Source organism: Meleagris gallopavo, chromosome 14 (assembly GCF_905368555.1).
Source record: "Meleagris gallopavo chromosome 14, MGAL_WU_HG_1.1, whole genome shotgun sequence".
NCBI lineage: Eukaryota > Metazoa > Chordata > Aves > Galliformes > Phasianidae > Meleagris > Meleagris gallopavo.
In genome coordinates, this window is record NC_139417.1 from 7414912 (window position 1) to 7427651 (window position 12740).

The 12740-nt window shown below is 34.0% G+C and overlaps 1 protein-coding gene across 10 annotated transcripts in view; it reads left to right on the forward strand.

Annotated features, from left to right (window-relative positions):
* CACNA2D3 (calcium voltage-gated channel auxiliary subunit alpha2delta 3) overlaps nucleotides 1–12740 on the forward strand; it is a 396960-nt gene that overhangs the window by 267169 nt on the left and 117051 nt on the right. For 9 of the 10 annotated variants that reach the window (XR_014886317.1, XR_014886318.1, XR_014886319.1 and 6 more), the window contains one exon: nucleotides 9408–9425. The exons of the other annotated variant lie outside the window; for it this stretch is intronic. Coding sequence is in view for 6 of the 9 variants with exons in the window: in XM_085235720.1 (XP_085091846.1) it covers nucleotides 9408–9425 (18 nt within the window). In the remaining 3 variants the exon portion in view is untranslated. The remainder of the gene's footprint in view (nucleotides 1–9407; nucleotides 9426–12740) is intronic. 10 annotated transcript variants of the gene reach the window in all.

Consider the following 12740-nt stretch of genomic DNA (forward strand, 5'->3'; position numbering starts at 1 on the left):
GTTTCTGATTTGGAGGCACACAATGGCCACCTTGCTGTCAGTGAGTTTTAGCAATTGCTGTTTTCTAAATAGACGTTGAACATTTGCTTCTTAAATGTTTATAGCAAAACTGGACACCTGCACTGAGTATACCACCTCTACCTACAAAGCAAAAAAAGCACATGTTCTCATGTACATGTGCTTCATTCTTGGGTTTCTAAGTCAGCATTTATGCATTATTTTTACACACAATTTGTTTCTTGTCATTTGTGTATGCTTCCTCTGAAGTAGTGCAGATGTTTCTGAAGGTAAAGCAGTTTGTGTTTGCAAGTTGTTAAAAGAGAGAGAAGATGATTCCCTTCATAAAGCTGTTTGAGGCTTTTAATTTATTAGCTGTGCAGCTCATGCACTTCCTACTGCTTTCTAGAGCTCTTGATCTGTATCTGTGGATTTTTTTCTCATGAAATGAAACAGTGATAACACTTTAGTGCTTTCTTACATTTGAAATGTATACCCTATCACTTATCAGCTCAAGTAATCTTTTGAGCATATAGTATGTACTTCATTATGCCCTCCAGCATACTTCCTCATTCAGAGCTGTTCTGGACCATTGGCTTACTGACATAATCTTCAAGGTATTTTGCGGTAGCTAAATAAAAGTTTGTAAAAGTAGTTTTGTATTTTTAAAAGTGATAACTGAGGAAAAAAGAATAAAAAACGTAATACTTTATCGTAATGTGTGGTGTCCAGCATAGCTATGATTTTTAAGTGAGAGTAAAGGGCAGCTTATCATTTGTATCATTAATATATCTTCTAGGTAACTAACATGGCAGATTTTTCCTTGTATAAAAAATGCTCAGTATTTTATTTCTAAGTGAGAATTAGTTCTGGCACTTAGGCATGTACTGATTCCTGTCTTTGCTTCAGATTTCTAGAATCAGCTAGGAGATTGCCAAATACTTTTATAACAACAAATGGAACAAAGAGAAGCTAAGATAATGATAATGGAGAGCAAAATAGCATTAAATCTTAAGTATTGTGAGTGGGCTCAGTCTATGGATTTCTGAGCAAGTTTTTGCAAAATACAATTTTTCAGTATCAATTCAGACTCTTTGGCACATAATGATGCATAAATCTTTTAATAGATGAGTTTTACCTTCATACTTGTAGTAACATAATAATTACATAACAAAATACAAAAACGAAAATGTTGACTTCTGCAGGAAACTGCTTGTAGTTTAGAATCTCTCTCCATTGCATGTTTTGCATTCCCACTCCAAACTGTACTGATCTTGACATGATGCTCTTTGCATGTAATAAATTCTTATTAAATGTATATGCCACAAGGCTGTATGGATTACCTGATACGAATCGTGCATAATGCAAACTTTCAAACTAGATCCTAACAAACTTTCATCATGGTATATAGTAAAATACCATTAGTGATAGTAAAATTGTATGAAAAAAAGTTGGTAAAAAGAGCCCTTTGGCATAATTCATGTGTTCTTCCTACAACCGTTCTCTTTTAAGATATGCTGAGTGATTACAAAACATACTACAGAAATATACCTGTCTTAGAAGTTCAATTCCAATGCAATCACAGTAATATACTAAAATCACAGGCACAATTAGTAAATGTAAGTTTTAGAAGAAATTCTGGCTTGCTTTACACATTCATTAAGTTAAATACACTTTGATCCTTCTCTAGGAAGTGGTTATTCTTCAGATGTTGGTCTTGCATTGATATGTGGAGCAAATAAGACCTAATACAGAGCAAGATCAAAAGTGTATTGAACTTACTGAGAGATTCTCATTGACGTGATAAGTATTGGATAAGATCTTTATTTCATTTTGCATCGGAGTCAGAATGGACTTTATGGTGAAAGAAAGAGGATATGTGTCTATCTTCTAAGAGGATTTGTGATTTAGGTTATTTTTGTCATTTTTTGAAGGACTGTCAAAGATAGAAGTGTATGTGAGAGGAGTTGAATGAATATGTACATATGAACTCAACTTCTGATGTTGGTTCTTTTCTTCCTTCTCTCTCCCTTCTATCTCTCCCCTTGGTAATTCAGAAAAAATCTTTACAATACAATGACTTTTCTTTTACCTTTTCTTTGAAATACAAGTACGACGTTTTCAGTTCTGATTTTACTACAGTTATTATTCACATGAATATCTAGTATGAACATCTATTACTTGCTAGTGAAATACAGTAAAACAGGTCTCACTCTGTTTAAACACATGCATGAATAGATTTTTTTTTCAATTTTTTGTAATTTTTTGATTTTTGTAGTGGTGTTTGGAATTAATCTTATTTCGTGAATTTGTTCTGTTTCATCAATCTTAAGCTGCATGGCTTATTTGTAAAATCAGCCCTTTTTTTTTTAATGATTATAGTTTCTAACTATGAATTGAAACAAATCACTCTGGGTAGTTTTAATACAGTCTTTTCTGTAAACATTTTGTATTTATTGGGAAAAGAATGCACTTATTTTATGCAATTAAAAGAATCATGGGTATAGAATCATGAAAGAGTTGGGTCTGGAAGAACTCCATAGAGATCGCTTGGTGCTTGATCGGGTTCAGGTTGCCCTGAACTCTGTCCAGTTGAGTTTTGAGTATCTCCAAAAATGGAGATTCTACAACCTCCAGTGTTTAATCAATCACTATTAAAATGAAAAAGTAGGCATATTCCTCCAAATATGGAAGGTTTTTTAATTTAACTTCCATACAAAATGGAGAGAGCAATTATAAGCAGGTGCAACTTAAACATTATAGCATTTGAGTATATTTAGATATGTTTTTTGTTAATGATTCTCTTTTTAGCAGTAGGATTGCTAGACAGTGGCTTAGAAAATATTAGAAATATTTACATTTTAAGATTGTATTTCAGAAAGTACTTTAAGTCTTTGAAGGGTAGCACCATTTTTTACAAATGTTTGGGATGTATGTGTAATTTTTTCATGTGTTCTACTATTTATTAATTACAATCTGATATTAAATTCTAATCTGATCTCTAGTCTGAAAGATATACTGTTTTCTCTTTTGCATATTCACAAGAGCTAGCATCTTTTCTTTCTGTCTTTATAGAATTATTTGTAAAGAAAGAGCTAGGATGATAGTTTTCATGTATATTTTATGACTCTCTTCTCCATAGCAACATTTACATTTCCTCTGTCTGGAATACTTTGTATGCAGTGCAGTCTATCCTTGACTGAACTGCTGTAGTTACTGCAAAATATGTGATGGCATAGTAAAACAATTATGTGAACAGAGAAAGATTTGTTATTGAATCCCTTGAAATATCAAATGCACTTGCCTTACAGATGTTGGCCCAGTAAGCTGCAGGTTATTGTCACTCTTACTACTTATACTGAAGGCTTAACATCAGGAGCATCTCAGTAGGAGGCTGAATTTTATGTCTTCCTGTATGCACATAATTACCTGTGATGGCACTAGTTCTTACAGGCATCACAGGAGAGACTAAATGCATAGATTGTAAAAGAAAAATTGCCCAAATTTCAAGATTTAAATGCTGCATCTGATGGCAAGTAGAATCATTGAATCATATTTAAAGTAGAAAAACATTTTCTGCTAAAATCTGGAAGAGTTTGAATGGTCTTTCTCTCTGTGCTCCCCCCAGATTTTTGCCATTTTGAGTAAGATCTGTGGAAGCCTACCTAGCAATGCGGGACATGCATTGCATCTATTTTGCAAATGTTAAACTGTTATTCACCCTACAATGTGATGCCATAAAACATGGCCCATATTATAAAGTATCTGGCACATATATGCGCTATCATCTGTTTTTGTCTTGACCTTCTCTGATGAGCCTCACCGGAGTTCTTTTTTCTATGGTATTAACTACATATCTACATGCTTCCCACAATATTTCACTTTCCTGGAAAGGTATTTCTAAAAAGTTAAAGTTCTGATGGACACATTAAATGTTAAATTCAGGGTCAGTATGTGAAATGTATAGAATGAGTCAGAATACTGCTGTCAAAGCACCATAAACTTAGCTATCTTTTGAATGGTCTGAAAGAGTTCACTGTATTTGCTGTGGACACTGTCAAAAAAAAATGAGGAGCAATCACATAAACGAAAAAGAAAATGAACAAATCAAATGTATGCAACTGAATTGACAGAAAACTTTTATTAAGTAAACATGAATTGATCTCATACTATTTTAGATTGGATATTAAGAGGGGAATATTGAGGAAATTCTCAATCAATCAGCATTTATACTAATTGAAGTAAAACATTCTTAATTCTAAATCCTTTATTGACCTTATAGCAATCTGGAAATATATAAATATCACAGACAAGTTGTCTCCTTCTCTGGTTCGACCAAACTTATTTTTATTTTTTTATTCTTTAAATAGAAAAGGCATAGACCAGATAGAATTTAGAATCAAAGCAATGAAAGTAGAAACCTTTGGTGAAGTGGTGGATCTGGACAGATTACCCACTGAGTCTTTGAACTCATTTTTCAGAATGACTGACAGCTTGCTGTTTAATGCATTTGATAACATTTTCACTTTCTGCTTTGCTGCCCATGTTGATGAAGGACGCATAGTGAAGATCATAATGGGGTATGAATTCTAAACGTGCTTTTTACTTGGAAACACATGTAAGCATTAGTCTGGCTCAGGTTATGGCCACATAAGTAGCTAGCTAAAAATAAACTGATTCACTGAAGGCATGTTGGACTAATAGAAGCCATTCTGCAATAGAAGACATGAGTGAGCATGAGTCTGGTGCAGTGTACCTGGCTGAAATCTCAAGCATGTTAAATGATTTCACTCTATAGAGAAGCCTTCCATAAAGTAAAAGCAGTAATATCTATTTTGGGTATTAATTAGCTTTTGTGATCAATGTCATTTAATGGATTACCTTCAAAAACCTTCAGTGGTAAAGTCAGTGAATGTTTACACTACAAATATGTAATTCATTTCATTTTTTACATGAGTACACCTGAGTTGAAAATACATTTAGCAGTTGAATCAAGAGAAAATCTATTTGACTGTTCTTAGATGTTATTAAAATATTAATGAACTTTTGGAATGAATATAAAAACCAATCTGTTTTGCAATTGCAAATGTCATCACTGTCCCTAATAGCCTGCAAATAAATTTATTTGGGAATATGTTCTTTTTATTATGTTTAGAAGTTTTACAGAAATCTCTCTGTAAAATTATTTAGTCTATTTATAATGTATTACGGGAAACAGTAGCCTGAGACAAAGGGTCAGCTCTGATTGCTATTCCTGATGTCAATGTCGTACTGTATTCAATACTTTGCTTACTCAATCCCTTGCTTTCTTTCTTAATCTGATTCTCCTGTACTGTCTTGTCTTTGGTTTAGGTGTTTTTGTTTTGACTGAAAGCATAATAAACCAAAGAGTTTTATTTTCCATAACTGTGAGGAAGTGTTAGCAGAGATCCTAGTCAATTCTTGATGATTTGATTATAAATAAAAAAGTACTTTGTCACGTTTTGAGATAACTTGATAAAAACACATAGATACACAGACACATGTCATGCAGGTACACTTAACTGTTCTTTATTTAGTATTTTAATAAAAAGAATTTTCTTTTAGAATTTTTAAGTAAAATATTAAACTCAAAGTCATGCTATGTTATGTGGGACACAAAGAAACTTCTTAGAAGAAACACAGCTGACTTTGCTCCAGTGCATCTAGTAGTTGTTGCCACTGCTTCATCACAAATGTCTTCAGAACTTCTTCCTCAAGCTGGCATGCTACTGGACAGAAACATTAGCAGTTTGTTAATAACTGAGAGATTATTTTCCTTTCCATATATATGTTACAAGATCTGGGAAGTTAAAACCAGTCTTCCACAGATTCTCAGCTTTATAGATATGGATTCCTGCTGCTCATTTTTCTTAACACATACACAAATCCCTTCATAAAATAGTAGTTCTTTCAAGTGTTTTACAAGTGTGATGCTGAACGAAGCTGCTACAATTCTTTGCTCCCTAACTTTCTGAACTTTTGTTAAGTCGAGGGAGTTCTTGAGGCATGGCATGAATACTCATTAGAACTACTGGTCCGCTAACATATGCCTTCTGCATCTGAAGGCAGTATTTCAAATCTAACTTTTCTGTTTCTTCTACTTACACTGACCTCACAGTCATCTGATCCAATAAATAGTTGACCTCCTTAGCCTGTCTTGATTTCTTTTATCACTTTAGTAGTGCCTGCGATTTTTCTTTTTTTTTCTATAATACCAAATGCATTTCCATGAAGGACTCAAAACAATACTGGACTATTTGCAAACATGGGAACTGTGACACTGTGTGCAGTAGCAGTATTGAAAAACCTTGAACAATTACTTGTTCTGTTACCTTGTGACAGAACCCTAAGATGATATGAACTTAGAGGTGGAATTCTTACTCTTCCTGGAATATTGAGGGTTTGAGGTCTCTGAGCGGTATATTTTTGTAGTATAAAAGAGAATATGAAAAATTCTTTGGTTAAAACAAAAACAAAAACAAAAAAAAGGGGGGGGAGGCTTCTGGGAAAGATAGATTGAAATTGAAATGAAAGGATCTGAAGGCAAATTCCCCTCCCGTTTCTTCACTGTGTTCTTGCAAGGTCCTGCACACTAAGCTTGCTCTTTATCAGGTTTTTTTTTTGGTTGCAGCAAGATTTACAGAGTTCCATTGGCATCATTAACGAAGTCTGTGTTTCTCTGTTTAAAAATCCTCTCAGGTTTTCCCTGGTACTTCTGTCTGATGCTCCTGACCCAGCCACACCTGTAGTAGGAGGAAGGTAAACTTCCCCATCCCCCAAACACCAGAAGACAGTGAATGGCCATACCTCTTCCTTGCACCTCAGCCACAGTTGTTTTAAGAGAATTGGTTAACTAGGAGCAAGTCAAATATATATATATGTCCGATCACGTGTCTTCTTTTATTGTTGATCATCAGAAAAAGGAAGAGACACTAACAGAAAAACACATAGAAACTGTGGGCACTTTGGCATAGTTGTGCCTGATAGAGCTCCCAAAATAACATAGTTTACCGTAGGTGCAAGTAGAATAAAAAATTCTGCTTCTGAGTTTTTTAAGGGTCAGGAAGAGATCACGTAATTTACTGCAAAAGTGCCTCTTGGCGGGGTATAAGGCAAACCCCAGGAAGCAGAGGTACCCACTGGGTTTTACACAGACAGGCAATTTTTAGACTATGCAATAAAGGGACAAACCAGAGAGCTATTACTGTTATTGTTAAGAAAATTATTTGTTTCCTATGGCCTCCCAGAAGGGATAATGTCAGACAAACCTCCATGGTTTATTTCAAAGGAATTTGTAGCAATTATGAATGTGAATTGCTGGCATATAGATCCTGTAACACACAAGTTTTGAATAGAAAACAGAATTAAGGTTTATCTAGGTCTAGCAAAGACAGATTTTTGGAGGAAAAGATTGTGAACCTGGATTCTGAAGCTTAGATGAAAAGAGATGAGGATTCTTATCCAGAAAAAAAGCCTAGTGGAATGTAAATCTAATCTGCTGTCCCTATTATTCTTAATCAAGGCTTGACGACTAATCTTTCAGAGCAAAGAAATATTCTTGATTTTTATAAAAGGCTATAAATGGGACTGGCATACTCCATTCAGCAACAAATAGCATGGAGCTCTGTTTTGCCAACTCTTATTAATGTTCTCTTGAGAATAATCTGGGTAAAGGCAAGGGGACTAATTTCTTAAATGAAAGTATGTAGCATCTAGTTTGTGTAATAATTATCAAAAGGAAATCCTCACTTGCATTTCATCTGACTGTAACTCCATAAAATGGCAAAACCTGCCCAAAGCATATGTTACTGAAGAGATGTGCTCAAACAGGAGTAAATTCAAGTTCTGAAAATGATCGATAAAAATTATATTGAGCATACTAGTATTTGCATGAGGGTTCAACTTACGAAGTCATACCAGAGCATTGTCTGTGTGCATACATTTGTGGTTCCTATTTTTGATGAAGTTACTGATTTCCCATTACTACCTTAAACATATCTGCACTGTATATGGACTTGAAGTTTTCTAATTTACTTTGAATGTTATCTGGAAGTGATAATTTCTGCAGTGATATTCCAGAACCTAATATGCATATGTTGCCTCAGATACATTTACTGTATTTTAAGCACTGTTTTGTAGAATATGATGTACAAATTAGCTGATTGACAACCCTGAGTTTGTTACGTGTGCTAGCTTAAGCAAACTGTGGAGTTCTTTGAAATTTATTCTGAAGGTGGAAATTTGGATATTGTTCTTTATTGCAGCTGTCTTTACGTAGACTCTGATGAAAGAATGCTCATGATTTTAATGTGTTGTATGAGAAGATGGTATTTAAAAAAAAAAAAAAAAAAGAGGGAGAGAGAAATGTCTGTTGGAAGATCAGAGATACTGAAGGTCTTTTGGCATTTGATATTAACTCACCTGCCTGTTCCGTGTTCAGCTGATGCCTATAAAGAAACAATTTGTGTGGGAAAATGGGAATTTTTGAGGTGGATTTAGCACAAGGCTAAATTGCTGTGTGTAATGAAATTCTCTGAGACTGAAAGTAAAAGGAGAATTTTGAAAAAATATAAACATATTGTGATGATAATAGTTTATTTTTCTAAGTTCCTCTCCATTATCTGCAGTGAGGTTTTTTTTCCCTTAAGTGGAAAGGAAACAGAACTTATTTTCAACTCTGATAAATAAGGTGTTTGGATGTAATGAGTCTAATGCCTGCTCTCTATACTTTCTTATGTGAGTTGTTTTTGTAAATACTTTGCAGTTATGGGGTAATCTTGCTTAAGAACATGTGTCGTGTGAATAGGCATATATGCATAACCATCTTGTGTTTGTGCATACGTGTGTCTAATCATACTCATTACACTATAGACATGTTCTTCTATGCATACATTGTTGTATTGTATGCATATATGATAGAATGTTTGCATAAACAGACACTATCATTTTGTTTTTCTTTCCTGAGAATTCAGCCTACTTTAATGCAATAAACTTCTCCTAATGGCCACTTTATTCTTAATAACTATAGATTTAGATCTTTACAAATAAAGAATGACTGGTTTTAAATTGAAACTATCTTTATGTTGAATTATATTTGTGTACAGCAAGATGGAACTACTTCACAATTCAAGTGTGATACCATATCTGATGAAAAAATAATTTGTTTCTTAGTAGCATGGTATTTAACAAGCTGCTGGTACTTTTGTGATACCTAGCAGAGAAGCTGTCAAATAATGATTAAGTTAGTATAAGCCCTCAGTGTAAAGTTTCCTTGGATTCTTTCTTTTATATTTTATTACATTTGTGATTTTATGAATACAACAGCTGAAGTAGCTGTTCAAATTTATTTAATGTATAATGATTGCTTGTTCTGTTTTGTTGTTTTCCAGCTCCCTCAGGCTCAAAAGGTAAAATATTTTACTCAGATCTTAGCTATTCAAAGTAATCACCAGTCTTTCATGTTTCCATGGTGTCGTGAGTTTGGTACAGTAGTGATCAGTGAAATAGTTCACCATATTGGGGCCCTGGACATCAAAGCAATGCATTGTGGCCTGCTAAGAGCAGCTCTTCAAACACATGAGCTATTTGAACACAGTAGGCATATAGCGGCCTACAACTTGAAAACAGCAGGGAAGTTATTTTATCAACAATTTGAATAATGAGAAAAAAGTGAACTCCCCCCATTACTGTATGTGAAACATCTCTAGACCATTTTTATTTCTATTATAGAGACAGCAGAACCCATGTTATAGCTGTTACCCTTTCACTGCTCCCCACTGTATCTATCAGCACCTCTTTGAATACATCCGACATTTGACTTCTCTAATAGGTTGCAAGCAGTTTTTATATAATATGCTTTTTAAACAACTTCTGCATCGATATGGTATATTAGCAGTCACTTCTGCACATCATGAAAGCACAATAATTGTGGCAAAATCTAAGAATTGCTTGATGCTTGTTCCCTCATTCTTGTATATTTCACAAATATAATCAAAGCTTCTAGAAAACAGAAAACCTAGATGCTATTTTGTGGGTTGTGATTTGAAGCACTGAAATGAAAAAATTAATTGAATATATTGGGGAATAGCAACACCTACGTATTCAATTAATTCTCATTCTAGATAAAGCACTTTTAATATGGAATGTCATAGAAATTTAAATGCATTATTATTAATAGCCTTTGAATGATGATAAAAGTTGAATTTTTAATGAAAACTATAGATCAAGTGATTATCAGTGAATAGCTTCTGTGCAATGGTTAGGGCACCCATGGACCTCAAAACTTTAGAATGGTTCATTAGTGTATTCAATGTACTTTTTAATTTAAAAAGCAAGAAATCTGATTATGGAAATTTGTAGCTTTATACTGCCATGTATATTTGAGATTTTCTTGCTCATGGATCTCAGAAAATCCTGTTTTAAATCTGTAGGTAGTATGGTAGTCTATCACACTGGCCTATGTCCATAGTTTGTTCTTGTGTGCTCTGGAGCCTAGCAAATGTGGCGTTATGGTAAGAAAAGGTGGTGCTGTTATTTTTTTCCTCTGGAAATAGGTGGATTTAATATTCTTTTGTTTACAGCTTCCTGGACAAGTAGAAGTGCTAAAAGACTGGCTAACCTTGACTTATTCATGTTAACCTACTTGTTTATGCCAAATACTTCTAACAGTTTGCAGAAAGAAGAAACAGGGTGAGATTAAAATATGCTGTTGAAGAAATTTATATCAGGCTGCTTGCTAGTGTCATGTGATACTGTATTTTAGATTGTAATGTCTACATTTCTGAACTATTAAGTAATATTCTAATACAAATTATTCAAGTGTGTAACCATCAAGCAAATCAGTGCAAATCTATAGCCACATACCTTGTATGTGTGTGCCATAATATATACCTTCATGTAGAGAAAGAGGAGAGGGATGGAAAGGAATGAATGAAGGGGGACAGATAAAAGTAGTCTCTGAGGTTTTTCGATAATTTCAGGTAAGAATGAACCTTTTTTTAAACATGGCCTGCTTGTTATGTGAAGATAGTAGACTTTAAGGCAGGAAATGCTGATTGATATTTCTTACTGACAGGTTTACTTTGCTCTTTGATCTTTATGAGGCTACTTTATATGTGATTATGAAAACCTTTCTACTCTAGGAGTTTTCTTCCTGTCCCTCGATCCTACCTTATTTGAATCTGTATTTTCTCTTGGATTCCCTTGCAGAGAATCACAATGGCAGTGTGCTAATGAAAACCAGTGTTTTAGCTCAAAATCTAAATTCTCTTCTCTCTGCTCTTCAACCAACTAAACCTGAGCAAATGCTTCATAGCTGTATTTTTCTCATATTCCTATCTGAGTTTATTATGACACCATTCAAACTTAAAGTTCAGTTCAGTGCATTGAGATTTCCAGATATAGAAGCTTGCTGTTCAGTCTTAAACTGGTCAGGAGTTTGCCACGGTTATACATGAAGCAACAAAAATGTTAACTGTCAGTTATCAGAAGCCAAAATTTTCTCCCATTTGGTGCCACACAAAAATATTGCTTAATATCCAAGTTTTCTTCCAGCAAGCCAGAATATGGCAAACACAACACAAACACCAAGCCAAAGAATCTCTATCTACCTATCTGCAAGGTGAAGGGAAGCAACACAGGACTGATATACATTTGCCTGTATGAATGACTTAGTCACTAGTGTACATTTTTTGCCATATGGTGTATGAACTTGAACTGTATTTTTGTTGGATTCTATGTATTATATTGCAAATGTTTTCTCTATAAACATTTCAAACAGTCATGTCTCTCTAAACATATTCACTTTAATCTTCTAGTGATCTGAAAGAAAAATGTGGCATTCGAAGTTTACCTTTACTATTTTGTATCCATTATAAATACTTGGTCATCCTGATGAAATGTTATGTCTTTTATATGAAACATTTGGATACAGTCTTTTCAGTGTTTAGTCAATGTTCTGTGGTAATTAGCTATTAATTTTGAAGACCACGGGTTCTAGTCTGTCTTTGACAGTTAAATAACAAATTGTTGAAAATGCAGATTTGGAGTGCAGATGTAATGAAGTATGAGGAGTTTAAGTTGGATGTCGGTTGAAGCACGATATTTGACCTGAAAGGAGCTTTGCATTATTCCCTATAATTGAAATAGATAATGCCACAAATTAAAAATATTAAAACTACTAATTATGATAATGATAAAAAGTTCACATAATTTCAGGTGATAAAGGTGCTGATTTAATACGATCATGTAGCTTTCATGAGAAATTGTGTCTAAGAATACCCAGTGAGTCTAAAGGAGAGCCACTATCCAGACAAATAAATGAATGTGAATATCTTATGTCATCTATATCATTTTTCTGCATCTTTCTAGAGCATCATCCTACATGACTGTGAAAATGAAAATAATAATAATGAACTCATAACTCAAATTTAGCAATTTTCTGACTTTCTCACTTTGGCTTCCAAAATGACCTTTATTATTGAAAAACATTTGAAAAGCAGTTTTTGTATTCATGGATGAACAAAAGCTATTCCTTTTTAATAGCTCGAAAAGGTGTTTGGTTTCCTAGCAGGAAAGCTTTCCTTGCTTTCTTGAACAAACGCAGCGGGACTCAAATCTGTTGTCCTTCTCCTGCTGTGATGTTTTGTTCTACTTAGTTTTTATGAACAGGTAGAATTGAATAAATTAGGCGCATAAATCAGAAGCAGATAGTTGTGTTTAGG